Source organism: Podospora bellae-mahoneyi, chromosome 3 (assembly GCF_035222275.1).
Source record: "Podospora bellae-mahoneyi strain CBS 112042 chromosome 3, whole genome shotgun sequence".
Taxonomy (NCBI): Eukaryota; Fungi; Ascomycota; class Sordariomycetes; order Sordariales; family Podosporaceae; genus Podospora; species Podospora bellae-mahoneyi.
In genome coordinates, this window is record NC_085882.1 from 413,372 (window position 1) to 432,813 (window position 19,442).

Genomic DNA, 19,442 nt, shown 5'->3' on the forward strand with positions numbered 1-19,442 from the left:
GAACAGGGAAAAAGGCAAAAGTAAGGACTCGGATACCGGGAGTCGAACCCGGGGCTGTTGAGAGAACAGACACTTCTGTGAAGTGAGAGTCAACGATGTTACCGCTACACCATACCCGATAGGATGGCTTCCGACAAGGATTGTTGTTGAGGCCTGGAGAAAATGGACTCATGTTGGGACAATTCTTTGTCTGTGTGGTGGGGTTGGCTGGGAATTTTTGGAGGGGTGGAGGGTGGAAGGGTTACCTGTCAAGGGCATGTGACGTCATTGGGGGTGGGGGTGCCTCCAGCGCAGCGTGCTTCGAAGGGATCACTTTCACATGAATTATTGAATACGCGTACGGGTTTCAGGACACGAGAATGAAATCGGACGGAGTTATGGAAGAGCCCTGTCGAAAATGACGCGCGAAATAAGTCCACCTCCGCTGAAACGAAGGAGGGTGGTTCACCAGAGTTCCCCGGAGACCAAGTCGCATTCTTTTCGAGTCTTTTCCTGGAACATCAACGGCGTCGATGCTTTTCTCCCCCCCACCAACTCAAAGATCACTACCTTCTTCAAGCCTACAAACTCTCCCAGTGGTCGAGCCAGTCCACCCAAAACAGACCATGAGACGACAAGCAACTCACTTCGCGCCTTCTTGTCTCGTCACAACTGGCCAGAGGTCTTATTTTTGCAGGAACTCAAGATCAAACAGGGTGACTGCAAGACTGTGGCCGCTCTTCTTACAGCCATCAATAGCCCACTAAGTAAAAGCGATGTCCTATCCCAGGAACGAACTTATACGCTTGACACAGTCCTACCTCGAGACAAGTACAACGTTAAAGGATTCCAGGGAAAGCTTTATGGAGTCGGCACCATCATAAGAAAGGACTTTGCCAGGGGCCACGTTTCTCTCATTCGCGAAGCCGACTGGGACCTTGAAGGCCGGGTGAGCATCGTCCAGCTCAAGAAAGGATTAGGTCAAGACAGACCACTTGCGCTCCTCAACATTTACGCAGTCAACGGGACTTCTAGCCCCTATCGTTCACCTGACACGGGCAAGGCTGTTGGAACAAGACACGACCACAAGATTGTTTTTCACAGCCGCTTGCGCGATGAGTGTCTTGAACTTGAGGCTCAAGGCTACAACGTGGTGGTTGCTGGGGATCTAAACGTTGCGCGCGGTGTTCTAGATGGTCATCCAAATCTGAGAACATACCCAAGCCAGCATTGCCTTAACAGAGCCGACTTCAACGCCAAGTTCTTTGGACAAGAAGATAACAAGAGAGCCCGGGCGCATGTGAGGGCCAGCAATGAAAAACAGGCCTGCTTAGATGCAATCGACGTTTTCCGCGCCCTTCACAGGACTGAGAGGAGGTATACTTATCACCCTCGCACAGCACACTGGGGCAGCAGTTGCGACAGGGTGGATCTCATCCTGGCTTCCAAAAGGTTCTGGGAAGAAGGCCTCGTTCTCAGCACCGGGATTCTGGACTCTCCTCAAGAAAGAGGACCCAGTGACCATGTCCCCTTATGGGTAGAGTTGAAAGGCCCTGGGTAGAGAATCTTCTTTCGCCATTCCAACCTCGGACCGAACCATACGGTCGATAATGTCAACATCCAACGCACACGTATCGGTTGACGGAAAATGCCGTACACATGATGCTCCTGGAGACCTAGCGCCATCCCGTTAGTTTTTGTCCTCAAAGACTATTCCGACACCCTGGCGCCGGTGTTTGCCCCTAAGAAGGGGCGGGTGACCCGAATCCCCGCAGGGAAATCGTAGCGTCTTTGTTCGTACCAGTAAGTTATTTTGCTGTTGCCCATCAAACTCCAGTTCCCATCCCATTCTCTTGTCAGCTCGCCACCTACCTCTTGACCGCCCACCCCACAACAGGCTATCGCCAGATTATCCATGAATCCGTCATTGATCAAGACCTCAGCATGGAAAGGGAAAAGTCGCAAATAGAAGAGAGGATAACCGCTCTCAGGCAAGCGGCGTATGGCTTGCCTGGGACGTGGAGTGGCCGTAGGCAAGAGGCACAACAGACGGCGAGGATTCGACCGCGCCAATATCGGGCCATTCAGCAGCGCAGAAGAACAACTCGTCGAAGGACAGGCCATGTCCCATTACCACCACCGCAAAGCAGCCATGACCATACGCCAGGCCTGATCATAGATTACCCACCATCGCCCCTATATATATCACCAGCACCGTCACGGTCATCAAGCCCTTCATCAGGTGCCTGCGAGGAGTGCTCCGAGGAACACCCGGAGGACAGTCCCATCTCACAGCGAGAGGAACCCGAGTGGGAGTTTTGGCAACAAATACGCCGGCAGGCTTATACTGGACGTACCATGTTCGGCCAGACAGCAGGCAGTGGCACCCAGATGGGAGGGCAAGAGTTACAGCGGTCGCCATCACCATCCAGATCCCAATCCCCACAACTAACAATCCGTCATCTCGCTATACGCACCCGTCGCTGCAGGGATAACACCCCTGTTCGCATGATTAGGAGGAGATCCGCTGGATAGCAGTTGGGAGTGAGTTGGACAGTACACAAACCCACGATAGATAGAATGATTAGCACATGCCACCAAAGTAATAATTACGACATTCCTGCACATATCACGATGTCCATAAACCGTGCTGAGATGAAGCGTGGGTGTGTTGGGAAACATAAAAGAAGAATCAGCATCAAGGTAAAAAAGGAATCCCCGGTCGTACGAAATGAGGAGCCATTAGAGAGTCACGGGCAACTGGGAAAAAGCATGGCAATCCCAGAGGTTTGGAAACTCTTGCATTCGCCTATCTTAAACGGTACTTGCCTTAGATCACATCCCGTCCCAACCGTATATCAACCAATAAAGACGCACACCCCTGCTGGAACTTCAGCTAAACCTCGCTCAAAGAAAGCTACTTGACCTTACTTTTTCTTCCCCTTTCTTTTCTGGTTCTGGAAAGATAAACACGCCATCATTCGGCGTCTCCTTGATAGAAGGAAAGCAAGCCACTAGCACTCCACCACCTTCTCCCCAGACGGCATCTCGATGGTGTACTCCAACGTCAACTTGACGCTCCGTCCCGCGTTGAGCACCACCTCCCAGTTCACCTCCCCGCCCTTCTTCAAAAACGACACCGCCTTGCCCCAGTTGGCCTCCTCTTTCCCGTCCTTACCCGGCACTCCGGTCGGCATACCCCCTCCGCTGACGCTCATCCTCGGGTGCAGCAGCTCCACCCTCAGCTTCTCATCCTCGCTGACGGGAACCTGATCCAACACCAAAACCTCGACCGGCTTGGCCCCTTGAGCAGCCCGCGTGTTGACCAGAGTGATCGCCCGGGTGTAAACGCTGTTATCCCCCTTGGTGAACACCCCGGTGGTGCTCCTCTTGACCTCCGGCTTGGGGTAGGCAACCTTGATGGCAGGGTCAACGCCCAGCGGGATCTTGAACGTGTCCCCGGCGCTGCACCTCGGAAGCGTAGACCGGCCCATGAACGTCCCGTCCAGCGTCAGGCCCGTCGGGCCCTTCAGCAGCGTCAGCTTGCTCGTGTTGCGGAGCTTGGCCTTGAGGTACGCGGCAGGCTTGTACTTGGCCACGACGGTCCTGGCGAACACGACGTTGGAGAAGGTGATCCTCGCGACGCGCTGCTTGGAGGCGGTCGAGCTCGGCCTCAGTGTCTTGGGGTTGGGGAGGTCGTAGGTGGCGGTGAGGCCGGTTTCCTCAAAGGAGGAGTCCTGGAAGGAGATTTCGGGGGTGGGCTCGAGGACGGTTTGGGCGTCGTAGTCTTCGTATTCCATCGCCTCTGACACTGCACCGTCGGGGGCATTTCCGCTCCTGCGGCATTTGCTCATTGCCGACATGTTTGCGGAGCGCAGATTTAGCCCTTTCGCCAGGCCCGGTCCCCCCATACTACACGCCAACGGCGCTGGGTTGCTCGGCGGTGGTGGAGGTGGTGAGGCTTCACCAAGCAGAGCAAAAGCAACCCCCTCCCCCCCACCCTGTGTGTAAAATTGACGGTGTGGCTGTGGTTTGCTGACGCCAAACAGCTCAGCGCGCGGCTTTTGCTGCTGGGAATTATTTTGCGCCGCGTTCCATATCTCTTTCTGTGTCCTCTCCTCACGACTGTAAATGGCTTGGTCGCTGGTAAAATGGGCAGCGCGGCCACCTAGCTTGATCCGCCAAGGCAAGAGCCTTGGGGACTCGTCGTGTAGGCCAGAGAAACTAGCCTGTGGTGTGCTCAGAATCACCTTGGCGTTGGTCCAAGTCTCCGAGGTCATGTTGGTCAGCTGGGCATCGAAACAGAGAATGGCCGAGTTGGCGGTGGTGGACAGGGCCAAATCATAACTGGGTGACCAGAAAGCAGACGTGGTGACGTAGCTGAGAGACAGATCGCAGTACGTGATGGTATCTTCCATGGGCTTTTCAGGGGCCAGTTTGACATCAGCAGCGCTGGCAACCGAGCTCCGGCGTGACGAGGAAGGGGACAGACTGGTAGCATCAAGCGTGACGCGGATAGTATAGCATGATTTGGGCCAAAACTGTTCCCGCTCTTTGCGAATGCGGGCCTTCTCTTTCTCCTTTTTGGCCCTGCGCCGGAGCTTCTGAGCTCTAACCTTGTCCTTTGCCCTTTGGACCTTTGCTTTGGCCTTGTTGATCTTGGCCAGTTCCTTTGCCTCCAACTTGAGTAGCCGTGCCTCCTCCAGCTGAAGCTTGTCGATCTCTGCGGCAATCTCGCGCTTCCGAATGGTGGCGCTCATCTTATCCTCGAAGGTCTTGTCCCGCTCCTTGCGATACATCTCGAGGCTGTCATCAATGTTGAAGTTGCCCTTCTTCTTCTCCAACGAGCGGCCATAGGATTCGAGAAAACCTTGGCGATTGATAGCACTCTCGATAATCTCATCCTCGCGGTCTCTCTTGTCATACAATGTCTGGAGAGAGTCACGCACTGCCTTGAGCTCGTCGTTGGCCTTCCTTGTGAACTCGTCATCCTCCTCGGACTCGTCCTCTTCCGAGTCCGAGTCGGAATCAGGATAGATCTCCTCAAAGATGTCACGATTGGGGAGCAACTCAATGGTGATATCGGTGATGATGGCTGAACCAATGCCCTCGACTTTGATAGATTCCTCGTCAACAGTCGGAGATAATCCCACCACGGCGATCTCGTTGGCTCCCGGCTGTCAGTTGTTAGTGGGTTGTTCTGTGCGTTGGCCAAACTGCGGGACTGGACCTTACCTTCAGGGCAACCTCTTTGATGTCTCTGACAACCTGTGCTCTGGTTGGGAAGAGAGTGACAGTCCGCGTGGGAAGATCACGGATGTGGAACTGCTGCTCGTGTAAGGAATCCATTGGCCTTGCAATGTAGGGCTGGTGATAGCGGTATGTGTGTTTTGGTGTTTGGATGAGGGGATTGGTGGTGAACTACAACACTCAGGGGTCGAATCAAGAGGTATACTTATACCTCGAGGTACCTAGTAATTGGAGCCAAGGCATTTGCAAGAAGTAGTGCCACAAAGGAAAGCATCACGAAAGAAGCGCTTGATGACTTGCGCGGCTTCACAAGGCAAGTGATATGCTTGACCCTGCAATTAGACGGCTGCCTCCACCAATTCATGGTGGCGCTGACGTTGCGGCGGGTTGTACAGAAATAATGCCGCCAGACCGAACTAAGGCACGATTAAATTGTCCGGAAAGCCCCCCATCATCTCGGCCCCGGACCGAGCACAGGTGTTTTCTGCTCAAATGTGCACTCGGACTTGAACGGGCAGCTGTTTTGGGAATAACTGGCAAGGAATAGGGAGTCAGCCTTGTGATTTTATTGATTTGAGGACATCTCTTCCCTTCCCTACTACCCATCCCCCATCACCCCCCCATCATCATCATCACCATCCATCGTTCGTCGTCGTTCTTCACGCTTGCACAACATGACGGACGGGATGTGGATCTTGGAGAAACCGAAAGGTCTCAGTTGATCGGCACAAACTAAAATGACGCGCGGGGAAGTGGCCCAAGCTCCCTTTTCAGCTGCCTTTGTGCTTTGCGCCCGTGCCACATCGGATGCCACAACGGAACCCCCAAATGCCCCAAAAATCCCGACTCCCAGCCACCTCGAATTTGAGATGCCAAAGAATTGCCCTCACCCTCACCCCATGTGGTTTCATGTCATGTTTTTAGCCGTTGCATCGTTTTGATCTTGCTCTTGATCTTTCCGTGTGAATATCTTGTTTCTTCCAGCTTTGCTTTGTTGATGATAGGTACTTTGACACCGCCAGCATGGAGAGACCCGATAAGCCACTGACTCCGCCCGACGACCGGGACAGGAAGCGTGGTCGAGGCGACAGGGACCGCGTTGACAGAGACCGCGTTGACAGAGACCGTGGTGACAGAGATCGCGGTGATAGAGATCGCGGCGACAGAGACCGTGGCGATGACAAAGCCCGCGGTGATGACAGAGCCCCAACTGGAGAAGCCGCTTCCTACTTTACCGCCGCTGCTCCCATATCCGGACCCAACGGCTCGATTGACCCCTATCCCATCGTCACCGACAGCTACCGTCCTCCGCAAGGTCCAGACTCGTCCTATCCACCACGCCATGACTATGGCCGTCCACCTCCTGGCTCAGGCTACCCTCTCCCTTCCCACAGCACCGGTATCTCGCCCAACTACCCCCCAGTGTCGGGTGCCAACGGCGCCTCTGCATCCTACTATGGGACAGGCGTTGAATCGATGCCCGGTCCAGCGGCTACTTCAGGTGTTGGCATGAGCTACATTCCCCCTGCGCCTCTGTCCGGTCCTCCTCACCATGGGGCACTACCAATCCACTCGACAACACCGCTACCTCTCGCGGTGCAGTCCTCCTACTACAAGCCCACCCTCAAATCTGTGCGCCAGAAAGCTGAGAAGGAAGTTATTGAACTCGCCAACCTACAACGCCAGAGGAAGATGATCGCATCCAAGGGCACCAGAAGAGATTATGATGAGATTTCGGACAAGATCAGAGCCCAGACAGCCACCGTCCTCGGTTATCTCAAGGGCCTGAGACAAGAGATGATTCAAATTGTGGAAGACGCCGAGGACCAGAGGTGGAGAAGGTGGATCGTTGGCAGTATATTGTAAGCTCGGTTCTTGCGTTCCGTCTTCAAAACCACACTAACAATATGCACAGTGGCACTTTTATCCCTCTTGTCAAGAAGCTCTTCCGAAGACCTTCAAGCGAGAAAAAGACCAAAACCAGGACGGAGTATGCCTTCATCAAGTCCAAGAGTCTGCTCGGTCGCATTCTTGCCGCAACCAAAGGTCACAGGCCCGGCCTGACGACTGTCACCTTCTTTGTTTTTGCCGTTTTGTACATCTTTTCGAATGAGGTGTCGCTGAGAGTGGCCAAGACGGCCTCCAAGCGGTTGAAGAAGCTGGTGAACAAGGTGGAGAGTACCAGTAATGGCAGGGACGGGGATGTCCTCAAGGATGACGACATCAAGTTGCTGAGCGGGTGGAGGTGGAGAGTGTTGGAGTTTATTGATTGAACATGGGGGTGTGGTCTGTGTGGCTATGAAGAATGTGAAATGAGGAATGACGAGATGACGATGATGAGTAACGATATGATTTTGTCTTTTTGGTCTTGTCTGTGTTTACTCAGAAAGCAGGCGAGGTGTTGGAGGATGAATGCATAATATGTTTTATATTGTGGCCTGTTAATGTATTTCACTGTTAAGGTTTTTGCCTCGAAAAGATGGTATTTAGAGTGTCGTTGATGAAATTGTCATTTCATTCTATCGTACGTGCTCAGCATCTGGTGGATGGCTGAAGCCTCATCAAGTCTGGTCCAAATATCGTTAGTCCTTCTGCAAAGACGGCATGTTTTCCTCCCAGGTAGAGCTCACATCATTTGCTCAGTCGGACTTCTTTACCCCGCTTGGCCGGTGTTGTATCAGCAGTGGAAGAGTAATTCACAGGTTATGAAGAAGACGAGTTTTTCATCATGTGTAAATAACCAAGACCTGCGAAAGCGATTCAGTTTCACACAGGTTCCTGCTTCTCATCCCACTTCTGTCAAAATGTCGCTAACAAACTGGTCGTTCACCCCTTTTCCTCCTCTGCCAGCTACTATTCTGCCCAATGCTGCGTTTTGGAATGCTACAAACCCAGTCAATAATATCACCTACCAAATTCAAGTGTCATGGCCCTTTGAATGGTCGTCTCGCAATGTCGCCAACAAAACTGCCCTGTCCATGTAAACATTGTCCCTGAACCCCCCCTCCCCCCTTATCCCAGACCCACTACGTTGCTAACAGTTTGGATGAAAGGTATGTCCTTGACGGCAACGCCCTAGCCGGCACCGCCTCGGAAGCTTTCAAACGCCGCAAACCCGTCTCCTTCTCCCAGCCCGACGCGGTCGTCATCTCCGTCGGCTACCCCCTCACCGACTCCGTCTACGACCTTTCCCAACGCGCCACCGACTTTCGCCCTCCCCTTTCCACCCCCCAAACCCCACCCTCCGGCGCCGACCCCTTTCTCGCCTTTCTAACCTCCAGTTTGCGACCCTTTGTCAAATCAACCGTCTTCCCCAACATCAACTTCACCCGCGACGCCCTCTACGGTCACTCCTTCGGCGGCCTCTTCGTTCTCTGGTCATTGATTCAGAACCCCAACAACTTCGACACTTACCTCTCCGCCTCCCCCGCGCTGGACTGGAACAACGCTTCTCTGCTAAACGACATAACAACAAGACTAGGAAACGGAATTGACATTCCAGGCGAGCTCTACTCATCCAACCTCACCTCGTACAAGCTCTCCAAACCAGCCGTGATGATCACCTACGGGGAAATAGAGCAGTTTCCCCAGCGGAAGAGGACCGAGACCGAGGCGGAATTCCAGTTTCGCAAAAACTTTATCCAGCCGTTCAAGATGACGCGGTATGCGCGGGAAGCGTTTGATAGGATCGAGGGGAGCGGAAGGGTGAGGGATGTGGCAGTCAAGGAGTACAAAGGGCAGGACCACAGCAGTGTTGGGGCGAGCGCGGTGAATGATGGGGTGGATTATTTTATTGATTGGTAGCCTGTACGAGCTTTTCGTGAATGGCGAAAGGGTAAAAATGAAAATAGGTGGTAGTTGCATGCAGCATGATCTTTTGAAGAGATGCGGTAAATATGAAAAAGAGGAAAAAGAACTCGACGTGGGCCTGATTCGAACAGACGCTCCCGAAGGAACAAGATTTCTAGTCTTGCGCATTAGACCACTCTGCCACCACGCCTGAAGTAAATTAGTTATGCAGGGTAGGCTATATGGAGTGTACTGCTTTCCCCCAGGCCTGACACAACTCGGGGGCACCAAGGGAATGAGAGATGTGAAATACCAGACTGAACTTCTAGACATCAACACACACTTCCTCAGCCATCACCGAAAATTCCCTAAACCGGTCTCTCACCCTCTTCTCTTGCATCTTCACGACAAACCGGGCGTACGCAGCCAGGTCTTTCCCTCCTCTGATTGACCGGGCAGTGGCCTTGGGATCGACCTGGAAGCAGCCAATCTGACTCCTGTATCCAAACAATCTCCTCTCACCATAACCCTCACCCGGTTCATCCACCCTCATCCACATCTTGAACAGTTCCTTGCGCTTCTTGCCTGATCTGATGGGAACCTCATATCCTTCAATACCTCTCCGGCAACGTTGTTATCCCCTAGTTTATTCACCGAGCTCGTGCATGTGAACTCCCGCCAACGCCATGTCGGGGTATGTATCCAAAACGCCGCACAAGGCATCAAAAAAAAAAAAAAGACTCCACAACATCGGCGCCGGATGTTTGGGTTGATGCGCCTGCGCGTTCACCAGTGCCGGCCTGTTCAAGCTGCTTTTGTGGCTGACGATGAAATCGACGATTGCCCGGTTGATGAAGATGTTTTTGTGCGTTATTTTCCTTCAAGCATGCCATCCAGTCAGGAACATGGCGGCTTTCTGTGCCGCCCCCACACCTAGGCGCCGTGTCTTGCCACTCCAAACATCACCGAAGCCTGGGAGTCTGAGGGCATCCCCAACCCGCCCATAGAAACGGTCAATTTCTCGAGACCGTCCATGTCCCGGAAAAAGAACTCGCCCATCCGATGGACAGCGTGGACGTACCCGCCTGTGCGAGTGATCATCTTGCGTGCGCGGCCGCCGTCGAGGGTGGAGGTCATGAGGTGGACCTCATAAGACTCGAGCATAGAGCGGTAGTTCTTCCGCTCTTGCGACTGGAACGTCGGAACCGGGCGGGGGTGCCAGTTCTCGAGGATCAACTTTCGAGGCGCAATGCCGCCACCCTTCGATACCTCGTCAAAGGTGTTGCGCCAGAGCCGGCGCATGGTGATATTCAACTCCCGCCTCAACACGTCGTCCCAGCTCTTCTCAAGGTTCTTAAATATGCCGTCTGCGCTCAGGGGATGAAGTCCGCCTGCTGCGAGTAGTCATGCGGGAAGTTGATGCTGAATATCTTCAAATTCGGGAACAGCCTGTCTGGGTCCTTGGCGCGAGCAGCTTAGAAAAGGGCAATGGCGCTTGGAGGGAGTTGGTCCCGTGGAGGACGGGTGCTATGATCCTCCCATATAGAACCACGGGAAGTCCAATCTTCCCATAGCTCGTCCAGCCACTCTTCGTCTTCCTGCTCTTCTCTCCGTGCTTCATCGCTGTCATACTCCGAGTCCTTGTCCGGGTCCGGGTCCGGGGCATCTTCATCAGGTTTGCCGTCAGTGCGTGGGGACGTACATGATGCTGCTGTCTCGGTGCAGAATGGGCCGCTTCCAGAGGTCTGTATCCATGATGTCGTCCGTTTTGTAAGCGTAGCCGACAAAGCGGAGGGTTTTGTCATACTTCCCATGGCTTTGAGCTGCGAGCAGGGCGGGATTGGATATGACCTGGGCGTTGGAGAAGGTGAGTGTGTGACAGAGGAAGGGGAGAAGACGCTGGCGGACAGAATGACTTGTCTCTGCACGAGAAATGCGGTCTTTCCCCGAGAGGCGGTCGAGAATAGAGCCGAAAGTTTCGAAAGGCAAGGTCGCGAGGGCTGCGTCACGGTCAGGTTGGTGGTGCTGAAGGGGAAGTAAAGATTGAGCTTGACGAAGGGAATTGGCACAGCCGTCCGGCTTTATAGACATTTTAGACATGAACACATCAGCCCTTGCTGTAATAGTTGATGCCGATGATTTGCCAAATGATGAAGGTTACCTGATTAGAAGTGGGGCAAGTCCCTCGCTGCCTGGCCGCTCGCATGTACATCATACCATGATGCAGAGGGAATAGGTGAGAAATAAGGCCTACTGAAATCCGGGTCACAGGCTAACTCTATTTATGATGCTAGGGATATCTATGGAAACTTGCGTAATCTGAAACATAAAGTAACCCAGTCGTCATTTCGTCCACTTAGCTCTTCTCCTTGTCCTCCTTGAGCGACACAATCCGGTTCAGAACAATCTTGTCATCTGTGCTATCCGAGTCCATGGCCTAGAATTCAGGTTAGCATCAGGCATATCCACCAAAACGAGGAGACTTACAAAGTAGCCAACACGCATGCCCTGGAACCGAACAGACTCGGGACCGCCCTTGCCGAGCTTGTCCTCGCCGGCAGCCTCGGGCCAAGGAGCGCGTTTCCTGACCTCATCAAAGCCAGACTCAACCAGAGCGTTCGGGTAAATGATCTCACTATCGGGATTAAGATCGGACAAGAAGCCACCTTCGGCACCGGTTGGGTTATTGGACTTGAAAAGGGAGTTGTAGATGCGGGCCTCGCATCTCTTGGACCCAGCGCTCTCAGCAGGCACCCACTGGATGAAGGTCTTTGGCTTCTTGCCAGAACGGTCAAAGACAGCCTTGATCTCGGTCACAAGGCCGGTGGTCTCATCCTTGGTGAAGCTTGTGGCGGTAATGGGGAAGGGTGCCTGGAGCAAGCCCACCGTCTTGCCTGGGGCCAAGCGGAAGTAGTCCTTGCTGTCGACCTCACGGAAATCGGAGCGGTCGATGTACACAGTCTGGGAGAATTTGATCTTGTGGTCTCCCATGGCCGGGTTCTTGGGTGAGAAGGGGACGGTGAGGTCAGTGCCCTCAAACTCGCTTGACTCCAGGACCACAGGAACCGGGTCCAACACCAGCATCAAGCGCGGGACTGTTCGTTCAAGGTAGCGCCGAATGGTCTGCTCAAAGCGGGACATCTGGATGATGCTGTTCGTCGTGGTCACGCCGAGCTCGTTGACGAATTCCAGGATGGCACCCGGTGGGACGCTATCAACACATTAGCATATCCGACTCAAACTCAAGAGGCGTCAGAAGGGCATGACAATCAAAATTCTCACTCACCCCTTTCGGCGTATAGCGATGAGCGTGTGTAATCGGGGATCGTTCCAGCCTCTGACGATCCCCTTATCGACAAGCTCCTTCAGCTTGCGCTTGCTGAGTACGGAACCCTCGATGCTCAGTCGGCCATATTCGCGCTGCATAGGCTGATATTCAACCAGCCTCTGATTCAGCCACTCGTACGACGTCCTGCTGAGAAAAAACTCGACTGTACAAAGCGAGTGGGTGATCTTCTCGAAGCTATCACACAAACAGTGGGTAAAATCGTAGGTGGGGTAGATAACCCACTTATCACCGGTCCTGTGGTGAGGTTTGTTCAGTACTCGGTACGCCGCCAGATCCCAATTCTGGGGGTTGGGGTCATTGATGTCCTGCTTCATGCGCAGGAAAGCCTCCCTGGGCTTGTACTCGCCGTCCCGCATGGCCCTGAACTTTTTGAGGTTTTCCTCGACAGACTGGTTGGCGTGCTCGCATCGGTAACGAGGGCTGGCTCCCTTCTCCCCACCGCGCTGCTTCTTCACCTCCTGGTCGTCGCAGTGGCACACGTATGCGTTTCCCTGCTCGATCAGTTTCTCGGCGAGCGCGTATAGGGTATCGAAGTGGTCGCTTGAATAGGTGATCTTGTACGGTTCAAAGCCGAGCCAACGGACTGTTTCTTCGATCGAGGTGAAGTACTCCTCTTCCTCGCTCTCAGGATTTGTATCGTCCATACGTAAGTAGGTATATCCTCCATGGTATCTGGCAAAGCCAAAGTTGACGGCGATTGCCTTGGCATGACCGATATGTAGGTGACCGTTTGGCTCGGGGGGGAATCTGGTAATAACTGGCTTCACGGGACGCTCCTTGTAAACATCATTCAAGAAGCCCTGTTTGAACATGGAATCCGTGTCGATTGGGACATCTTCGACCTTTTCCTTCTTCGGCTGCTGAGTCTTTGGCGGCGCGGCAGCATTGCTTGCCTCCTTGTTCTTGTCCTTCGACGCCTTTTTTGCGCGTTTTGCCAGTCTCTTCTTCAGTTCTCCCTTGGAAACCCACTCGCCGGTCTCCTCGTCAAGCTGAAGCTTTGGGGAATTGTCGACCGTAGGGGCAGTATCGGGCGCGGTAGGCGCGTCGGTGATGTCGAGCTTGGCCGTCGACTCGGCGATGGAGTCAGCCATGGTAGCGGTGGATTGATTCGATTGAAAGAAAAACGAAGGCGCACAGTCGACGGGACGGAGCCAGACGTTTAAGACTGACTGGAAGTGGAGGCGATGTGACAGCGTTATCGCCGGGTGAGTCAGTAAAATGTTTGGAGTTGCACAACTGCCACTGCCACAAAGGGGTGTTTGGAGGGGTCCATCCGACACTGAGTGGAACCCCACCTTGTCCCGCCTCTGGCTGTGTCTCGGCGCGATAAGATAAGCTGAGGTACCACGGAATTCCCAGGTTCCAGACCTCAATGACTCCCTCTCTGCTGGAGACCGGCCAGATGTCGATCTTCTCTCGGGCCGTCCGATGGTGTTCTAGTGCCCTGCACCTGTGCGGGCTGTCAACGTCACTGGACGTTAGCTAGGGAGCAGAGAGACAGCCATTATTGGCCTGGCTATGGGGGATCGCTGACTACTTGAGACGAACGATCAGCCATATACTACTCTCGTCGTAGAATATTAGATCAGACAGTTTGGAGCTCAAGAATTTCATGACTTTTTATTGTCGCCTGGTCCCGTCCGTTGCATGCCCGCTTGCTAAAATTACCCCGCGATTCTAGAACGGCCACCACCCCGCATCTGTTGATAGGTAGGCTTGCTCAAGCTTTCCCATCGCACTGCTCACCTGCTTGGCCACGGGCACGCAACCTACCTTACCTGTCCTAGTCCATACTTTCACCTTGCCCAGCACCTCAGTTTGCTGAGTCTTTCCCCAACATCAACAACATCCATGCTCTTTCGGCACACCGCCAAGATGACCGTCCTCAAGGCTGCCGACATCCCCTCCGTCTCCCTTCTCTACAAGCTCCACAAGCTGTCAGCCGCACCTGCTGACACCAAGCTTGTGAAGACTCTCTTGGGACCGACCGAGATCCCTCCCCCTTCTAAATCTCTCAACGACCGTGTTGCCGTGTACCGTGCCGACATCACTTCTCTCGCCGTCGATGCCATCGTCAATGCCGCCAACCGCTCCCTTCTCGGGGGCGGTGGCGTAGACGGTGCCATTCATCGGGCAGCTGGCCGGGGCCTGTACGAAGAGTGCAAGAAGTTGAATGGGTGCAAGACTGGCTCAGCCAAGATCACAGACGCCTATGACCTGCCATGCCACAGGGTCATTCACGCTGTCGGCCCCGTCTACGACCCGGCGGATCATGACACGAGCGAGAAGCTGCTGGTCGGCTGCTACACAACAAGCTTGGAGCTCGCCGTTGAACACGAGTGCCGCACAATCGCCTTCAGTGCACTCAGCACCGGTATATATGGCTACCCAAGTCGGGAGGCCGCGCCCGCAGCGTTGAGTGCCATTCGCAAATTCTTGACCGGGAAGGACGGGGACAAGATTGACAAGGTGATACTTGTTACGTTTGAGAAGAAGGATGTGGATGCTTACACCGAGTTCGTCCCGTAAGTTTCTCCACATGCTGGCCAAGCATTACCTCCAACGTGCTGACGAACATACACAGACATTACTTTCCTCCTGTTTCCGAAGGCTCAACATCCGATGCCGTCGCACAAGAGCTTCCCAGCGCCCCAACATCGGACCTAGTGGATCCCGAAGAGGCCGACAAGAGATAGGCATGGCTGAGGAGAATAAGGCAAAACCAGGTGGTAGATTTCACGGAGTTCCGGAAAAAAAAGTGACTCCCAGACATGTTTGGGAGGAGGGCGTAATTGGTAGCTCAGTGCTTGGAACTGGTGGCTGGCTGGCTTAGAGGCACAACACAAGACGGTCCTCGGGTATTATCTTGTGTGGCGTTAGTATTATAGGTCCGTTCTTGACAGCTTGGTGCTTGCAATACCAAGACTGAAACTCGCTATGGCCAACGTGAACCCAAGGGTGAACTTTACCTTTCTTGCTTCCCTTGTGCACGTGTAAAGACAGGGTTATGCTTTGGCGCCAAGACCCTAAATGGATTAAGTTGATGCTTGTGGAGACCACAGACAACAACGGAGCAACTGGGACGATTCAACTTGTTCCTTTGGCATCATCCAGTCCCCCATCCAGTCTGCCTTGCACCATTGAAACATCTCCTCTCAGAAAGCTGTCTATTTGTGGGCTTCCATTCGATGTGGCACCAAGGTCCATGTACCTACTCCCACAGTTAGTTGTCTTCTGTCCACTACCAGCTTGACCATGCATCAACCCTGAGCCTCAGCAGGCGCGCTGCCTTTTTCTGCAACGCATGAGCATCTTTACGCAGAGCATGGGTGTTTTTCGTCAGGTGCTCGTTATAACAGCCATCATGTGTTTCTATCCTTGGCCGCCGGTTCTGTTCCCGTTAACTACTCTTGAAGCCTCGACATCCCAATGGTTTGCCCAACCCCAGGACAATGACCAGACATGATGCGACTATGGCACACAATACTAGCAGTTATCACTCTCCTGGTAGTCTCTAGGTGCCAGGGCTGTGAGACTGACCACTACCCTTCAGTTTCCACTGCGGAACCATGCGCCATTGTAAGCAGTTCCTGGTCTTCCCAACAGGTCTTCAGCCCATCTGGTATGTTTTTCCCACTGAGGCAGGTCAGAATCGATGACTAACTGGCCTGAACAAAAGCAACTCCGACTGTAGCAGCTGAGCTGGCTTACGAGTGTCTTAACTCTATCCCGCTGCACAAACAGGAAGCTCTTGAGCTTGTCGATGCCATTGAGCCTTACTTGGAATGGCAGAGTGACTCGGCCTACAAAGCCGACCCGCCCGAGGGCTACTTTTTTCCGCCTTTCGATATGTTTTCTGCATTGGCGCAGGTCCGCCAGAACTTGGAGGAAGACATGTACGGCAACGAGTATGATTTTCAGGAGGATCTATACGTCTCGGTGTTTTGTCCCGGGCATGATGGCCATTATGTCTTTTACCCAGATGCCTTAACCCGCGTCTTTGAATGGAGGCGACAACGCGCTCTTGTTTCCGTCAGTGAGGATGGGGTCTCGCTGCCAGTCATTAAGATTTATGGTATTTATCTCAGGAGGGCGAGTTCATTGACAGCCTTGCTAACTACCTACTGACCAGAGGATATTACCGAATCTCCAGAGACTGCGTCGGTAGTCAGCCTCATCAACGGCGTTGATGCAGCTACCTACGTGGCGGAAACCATATACAAGGCAACTTACAACAGAGATCCAGACGCCGCCTATAATAGCATGTTTTACGAAAAGGCGTCTGTTGCGGTGGGGAGCCCGTTGGGCTTTTTTGCAAAGGGTGGCCGAGTGAGATACGTTTACCCAGGGCCAAACACGACGTTCACGTTCGAGAATGGTACCACTCTCTCGTTGGAGAATGTTGCTGCTGTCAAAGCTGACATGACCGGCGTGGTTGACGGCCCTTCTTATTACGCTAAATTCTGCAATCCAGACGGTGGCAATACAACTACTATCTCAGAAAGCCCGGTTGATGAGGCTGAAGATGGGGAAATTGCTGTTATTGGCTACCCAAAGCCTGTGATCATCACTCAAGATGGCGTCGTCTCTGGTTATTTTCTTGAGGGTGATGGCTTCGAAGACGTGGCAGTCATCGCTGTTCTTTCTTTCGAGCCTCGATCCCCTACCGAATTTCAGGCAGTTTGCCAACGGTTCTTTTCACTAGCAGCACAAGAAGGCAAGACTAAACTCGTTATCGACTTTCAAGGTAATGGCGGCGGTTATATCCTCCAGGGCTACGACTTTTTCAGGCAGCTATTCCCTTCCATCGTCCAGGAAGGACTGAGCCGGTTCAAAGAAGACCCCAGCTTACTCTCTCTTGCCAGCATCATCAGTGATCTCGTGGCCGGTGTCAACCCTTATACAGAGCCGAGCGCAAATCTCGTTCGAAACTACCAAAACTGGTTCAACTATCGCTACGACCTCGATCTCCACGACCAACTCTTCCCGTCGTTTGACGCCAAGTTTTACCCGCACATCTACAAATCTACCCCCTACACCTCACTGCTGCGCTGGAACCTGTATGACAGCCTCACGACCATCAACACGACCTTTGGATTAGGCATCGAGGTGACCGGCTATGGTGCCCGAACCAACCTGGCGCAGCCCTTTTTCGCCGAGAACATTGTTCTTTTATACGACGGCACTTGCGCCTCTACCTGCGCGGTGACCTCCGAGTTCTTCAGCCTGCAGGCCAATGTCAAGTCGATCGCAATGGGTGGCCTCCCGGAGCCAGGTTTAATCCAAGGAGTGGGCGGCGTCAGGGGCGCGCAAGTGCTGCAGTACAAAAATATCTACGACTATGCCAGCTCCTACCTACCCTGGGCCGGGAACCCGTTCCAGGCTGCTGCGCTCTCGCGATACTCCTCGTTACCGGTGAACAGGAGCACGTCGGCGGCGGTCAATGCGAGGGATGAGATTTTCCCGCAGAACATCTACGACGGGTTGCCGGCGCAGTATGTGGTGCAGGAGTCGGATTGCCGGCTGTACTGGACGGAGCCGATGATCAGGGATGTGTCCGAGGTGTGGAAGGCTGCTGCTGATTCGGCATTCAACGGGGCGGGGTGTGCTGCCGGGGGGATAGAACGAACAGGGCCTGGCAAGTGTCCACCGAGGCCAGGCACGCCGTCGCCGCTGCCTGTGTACGGTCCGTGGCTGCCAGAACCGTACAGGAAGGTGAATGCGCCGGTGGATGATGTGGGGTGGATGGCCGTCCATGGGATGAAGGCGATTCTTTAAGTGCTCTGTTTTCCCAACAAACCGGGCTGTCATCGACGTTTTCTTGCGCATACTTTTGGTTTGTTCAATACACTCCATTCTCTTTTGGTCAATATCATTCTATCGTCCGCACGACATATCGCATCAGAACTCTTCCGTAATTTTACTATCGTTCAAACTGCGCACAATGCCTCCAACACGATCAAGAACGTCCTCTCAGGGAGCCAGCCTGGAGTCGTCATCTTTATCTTCTGACTCGAATGAGGGATCAGGTGTTCTCCTTGCCGAGGAGCAGCAGCCTAATCCTACCGGCGATGGTACAAGTCAGCAGGCTGATGCGCAAGAGAATACCCTCGTGCCTGAGCAGCAAACCGAAGTACAAGGCGAGGCCACAGTGCCCGAGCAGCAACCTGCTGTGCAAGACGAGGTCGTAGCGCCCCAGAAGTAAGCACCTACTTGCCCAGAAATAATTACCAAAGGCTGTCTAACTCATGCTTACAGGGCCCCTTTCACTCATTTCCGACAACTCTCACAGTCCCAGCAGGATCAAGCCAACGCGGAACATGCTGTCAGTGTGCCCCTTGTTGCCATGTTGGTGTGAGGTAGTGCTGACAGAACTACAGATCGAGGCCATATTATCCTACTTCATTATAGACTGGGACGCGTCCAAGCACTGGACAAGTCCAAATCGCGTATACAGTTGGCATGAACCTTTCCATAAGGACGGCAGACACCCCACTGCCACTTTTACCTACACCTCCATGGGAGACATCACCGAATTCGCCGTGCTCGACGCTTTGGATGTCGAGAGGGACTTACCAGTCAGAAAAATGATACAAAACAGAGACAAGACACACAGCGTCGAGTTGACGTATCACATTCTTGTCAAGGCCTTCACGCGGACAGGGAACAGCTATCTTGACTTTTCGCAGGAGGATAAGGATGTGATCAGAAAGTTTTCAAGGAAGGTGACGAATGAAGGGAAGCAAACGATTTCGGACTGGTTCATTATCGTTGTTTGCGGAGCGCCTTTTCGGGCATTGGAGGTGGAACCTGATCCTTGGTCCGATGACAGCTTCGTGTCTTGGTTCGAAGGATGAAGGGGAGTATTACAACGTGTTGGTGGAAGATGGGACGATGCCACAGTCCTCTACGTTGGCAGAAATTGGAATTCATGGCACTACACTGGAGGCACCTGAGGAACGAGGTTGCTGAGATTTGTTAAGAGGTGGTGAGGAAGAACACTTGGACTCATCTGGATGACAGCGGGTTGTTGGAATGACTTGATAAGCAGCGAAGATCACCAGGGTAGTGCACA

General features: G+C 53.4%; 9 protein-coding genes and 2 non-coding genes across 11 annotated transcripts; 8 read left to right on the forward strand and 3 right to left on the reverse strand.

The window, feature by feature from the left end:
• Nucleotides 1–27: 27 nt before the first annotated feature.
• On the forward strand, nucleotides 28–119 carry QC761_0048490. Its single transcript has one exon. It is a non-coding gene; the product is annotated as a tRNA-Glu (tRNA).
• A 278-nt stretch (nucleotides 120–397) lies between these two features.
• QC761_301210 (uncharacterized protein) lies at nucleotides 398–1,540 on the forward strand (the record flags this gene model as incomplete). The annotated part of the gene is made up of 1 exon (XM_062877277.1): nucleotides 398–1,540. One exon carries the CDS (start codon nucleotides 398–400, stop codon nucleotides 1,538–1,540), a length of 1,143 nt encoding a protein of 380 aa, XP_062733014.1.
• A 1,212-nt stretch (nucleotides 1,541–2,752) lies between these two features.
• QC761_301230 (uncharacterized protein) lies at nucleotides 2,753–7,640 on the reverse strand. Its single transcript, XM_062877278.1, has 2 exons — nucleotides 5,215–7,640; nucleotides 2,753–5,156 (listed from the first exon to the last, which is right to left on the reverse strand). Exons 1-2 carry the CDS (start codon nucleotides 5,326–5,328, stop codon nucleotides 2,994–2,996), a joined length of 2,277 nt encoding a protein of 758 aa, XP_062733015.1. The 5' UTR covers nucleotides 5,329–7,640; the 3' UTR covers nucleotides 2,753–2,993.
• QC761_301240 (uncharacterized protein) lies at nucleotides 6,229–7,732 on the forward strand. The gene is made up of 2 exons (XM_062877279.1): nucleotides 6,229–7,091; nucleotides 7,145–7,732. The coding sequence occupies exons 1-2, from the start codon at nucleotides 6,253–6,255 to the stop codon at nucleotides 7,500–7,502; spliced, it is 1,197 nt and encodes a 398-aa protein (XP_062733016.1). The 5' UTR covers nucleotides 6,229–6,252; the 3' UTR covers nucleotides 7,503–7,732.
• Nucleotides 7,733–7,902: 170 nt separating this feature from the next.
• On the forward strand, nucleotides 7,903–9,033 carry QC761_301250 (uncharacterized protein; the record flags this gene model as incomplete). Its single annotated transcript, XM_062877280.1, has 2 exons — nucleotides 7,903–8,209; nucleotides 8,271–9,033. Exons 1-2 carry the CDS (start codon nucleotides 7,935–7,937, stop codon nucleotides 9,031–9,033), a joined length of 1,038 nt encoding a protein of 345 aa, XP_062733017.1. The 5' UTR covers nucleotides 7,903–7,934.
• A 114-nt stretch (nucleotides 9,034–9,147) lies between these two features.
• On the forward strand, nucleotides 9,148–9,229 carry QC761_0048540. Its single transcript has one exon. It is a non-coding gene; the product is annotated as a tRNA-Ser (tRNA).
• Nucleotides 9,230–9,951: 722 nt separating this feature from the next.
• Nucleotides 9,952–10,320, reverse strand: QC761_301255 (uncharacterized protein; the record flags this gene model as incomplete). Its single annotated transcript, XM_062877281.1, has 1 exon — nucleotides 9,952–10,320. The coding sequence occupies one exon, from the start codon at nucleotides 10,318–10,320 to the stop codon at nucleotides 9,952–9,954; it is 369 nt and encodes a 122-aa protein (XP_062733018.1).
• A 391-nt stretch (nucleotides 10,321–10,711) lies between these two features.
• Nucleotides 10,712–14,819, reverse strand: GLN4 (Glutaminyl-tRNA synthetase). Its single transcript, XM_062877282.1, has 3 exons — nucleotides 12,305–14,819; nucleotides 11,506–12,229; nucleotides 10,712–11,455 (listed from the first exon to the last, which is right to left on the reverse strand). The coding sequence occupies exons 1-3, from the start codon at nucleotides 13,456–13,458 to the stop codon at nucleotides 11,375–11,377; spliced, it is 1,959 nt and encodes a 652-aa protein (XP_062733019.1). The 5' UTR covers nucleotides 13,459–14,819; the 3' UTR covers nucleotides 10,712–11,374.
• QC761_301270 (uncharacterized protein) lies at nucleotides 13,752–15,390 on the forward strand. Its single transcript, XM_062877283.1, has 2 exons — nucleotides 13,752–14,892; nucleotides 14,952–15,390. Exons 1-2 carry the CDS (start codon nucleotides 14,219–14,221, stop codon nucleotides 15,061–15,063), a joined length of 786 nt encoding a protein of 261 aa, XP_062733020.1. The 5' UTR covers nucleotides 13,752–14,218; the 3' UTR covers nucleotides 15,064–15,390.
• Nucleotides 15,391–15,447: 57 nt separating this feature from the next.
• QC761_301280 (uncharacterized protein) lies at nucleotides 15,448–18,145 on the forward strand (the record flags this gene model as incomplete). The annotated part of the gene is made up of 3 exons (XM_062877284.1): nucleotides 15,448–15,989; nucleotides 16,047–16,442; nucleotides 16,500–18,145. The coding sequence occupies exons 1-3, from the start codon at nucleotides 15,830–15,832 to the stop codon at nucleotides 18,143–18,145; spliced, it is 2,202 nt and encodes a 733-aa protein (XP_062733021.1). The 5' UTR covers nucleotides 15,448–15,829.
• A 166-nt stretch (nucleotides 18,146–18,311) lies between these two features.
• Nucleotides 18,312–19,433, forward strand: QC761_301290 (uncharacterized protein; the record flags this gene model as incomplete). Its single annotated transcript, XM_062877285.1, has 3 exons — nucleotides 18,312–18,568; nucleotides 18,626–18,692; nucleotides 18,748–19,433. 3 exons carry the CDS (start codon nucleotides 18,312–18,314, stop codon nucleotides 19,222–19,224), a joined length of 801 nt encoding a protein of 266 aa, XP_062733022.1. The 3' UTR covers nucleotides 19,225–19,433.
• Between the last annotated feature and the right edge of the window lie 9 nt (nucleotides 19,434–19,442).

What these genes read in the sequence shown, in the direction of transcription:
- QC761_301230 (XM_062877278.1), bottom strand. Translation starts at nt 5,328, where the DNA reads ATGGATTCCTTACACGAGCAGCAGTTCCACATCCGTGATCTTCCCACG. An exon ending in TCAAAGAGGTTGCCCTGAAG is followed by an intron (nt 5,157 to 5,214) that starts GTAAGGTCCAGT and finishes AACAACTGACAG; the next exon opens with CCGGGAGCCAACGAGATCGC.
- QC761_301270 (XM_062877283.1), top strand. Translation starts at nt 14,219, where the DNA reads ATGCTCTTTCGGCACACCGCCAAGATGACCGTCCTCAAGGCTGCCGAC. An exon ending in GCTTACACCGAGTTCGTCCC is followed by an intron (nt 14,893 to 14,951) that starts GTAAGTTTCTCC and finishes GAACATACACAG; the next exon opens with ACATTACTTTCCTCCTGTTT.
- QC761_301240 (XM_062877279.1), top strand. Translation starts at nt 6,253, where the DNA reads ATGGAGAGACCCGATAAGCCACTGACTCCGCCCGACGACCGGGACAGG. An exon ending in TGGATCGTTGGCAGTATATT is followed by an intron (nt 7,092 to 7,144) that starts GTAAGCTCGGTT and finishes CAATATGCACAG; the next exon opens with TGGCACTTTTATCCCTCTTG.
- GLN4 (XM_062877282.1), bottom strand. Translation starts at nt 13,458, where the DNA reads ATGGCTGACTCCATCGCCGAGTCGACGGCCAAGCTCGACATCACCGAC. An exon ending in ATCGCTATACGCCGAAAGGG is followed by an intron (nt 12,230 to 12,304) that starts GTGAGTGAGAAT and finishes ATGTGTTGATAG; the next exon opens with CGTCCCACCGGGTGCCATCC. An exon ending in GCATGCGTGTTGGCTACTTT is followed by an intron (nt 11,456 to 11,505) that starts GTAAGTCTCCTC and finishes CCTGAATTCTAG; the next exon opens with GCCATGGACTCGGATAGCAC.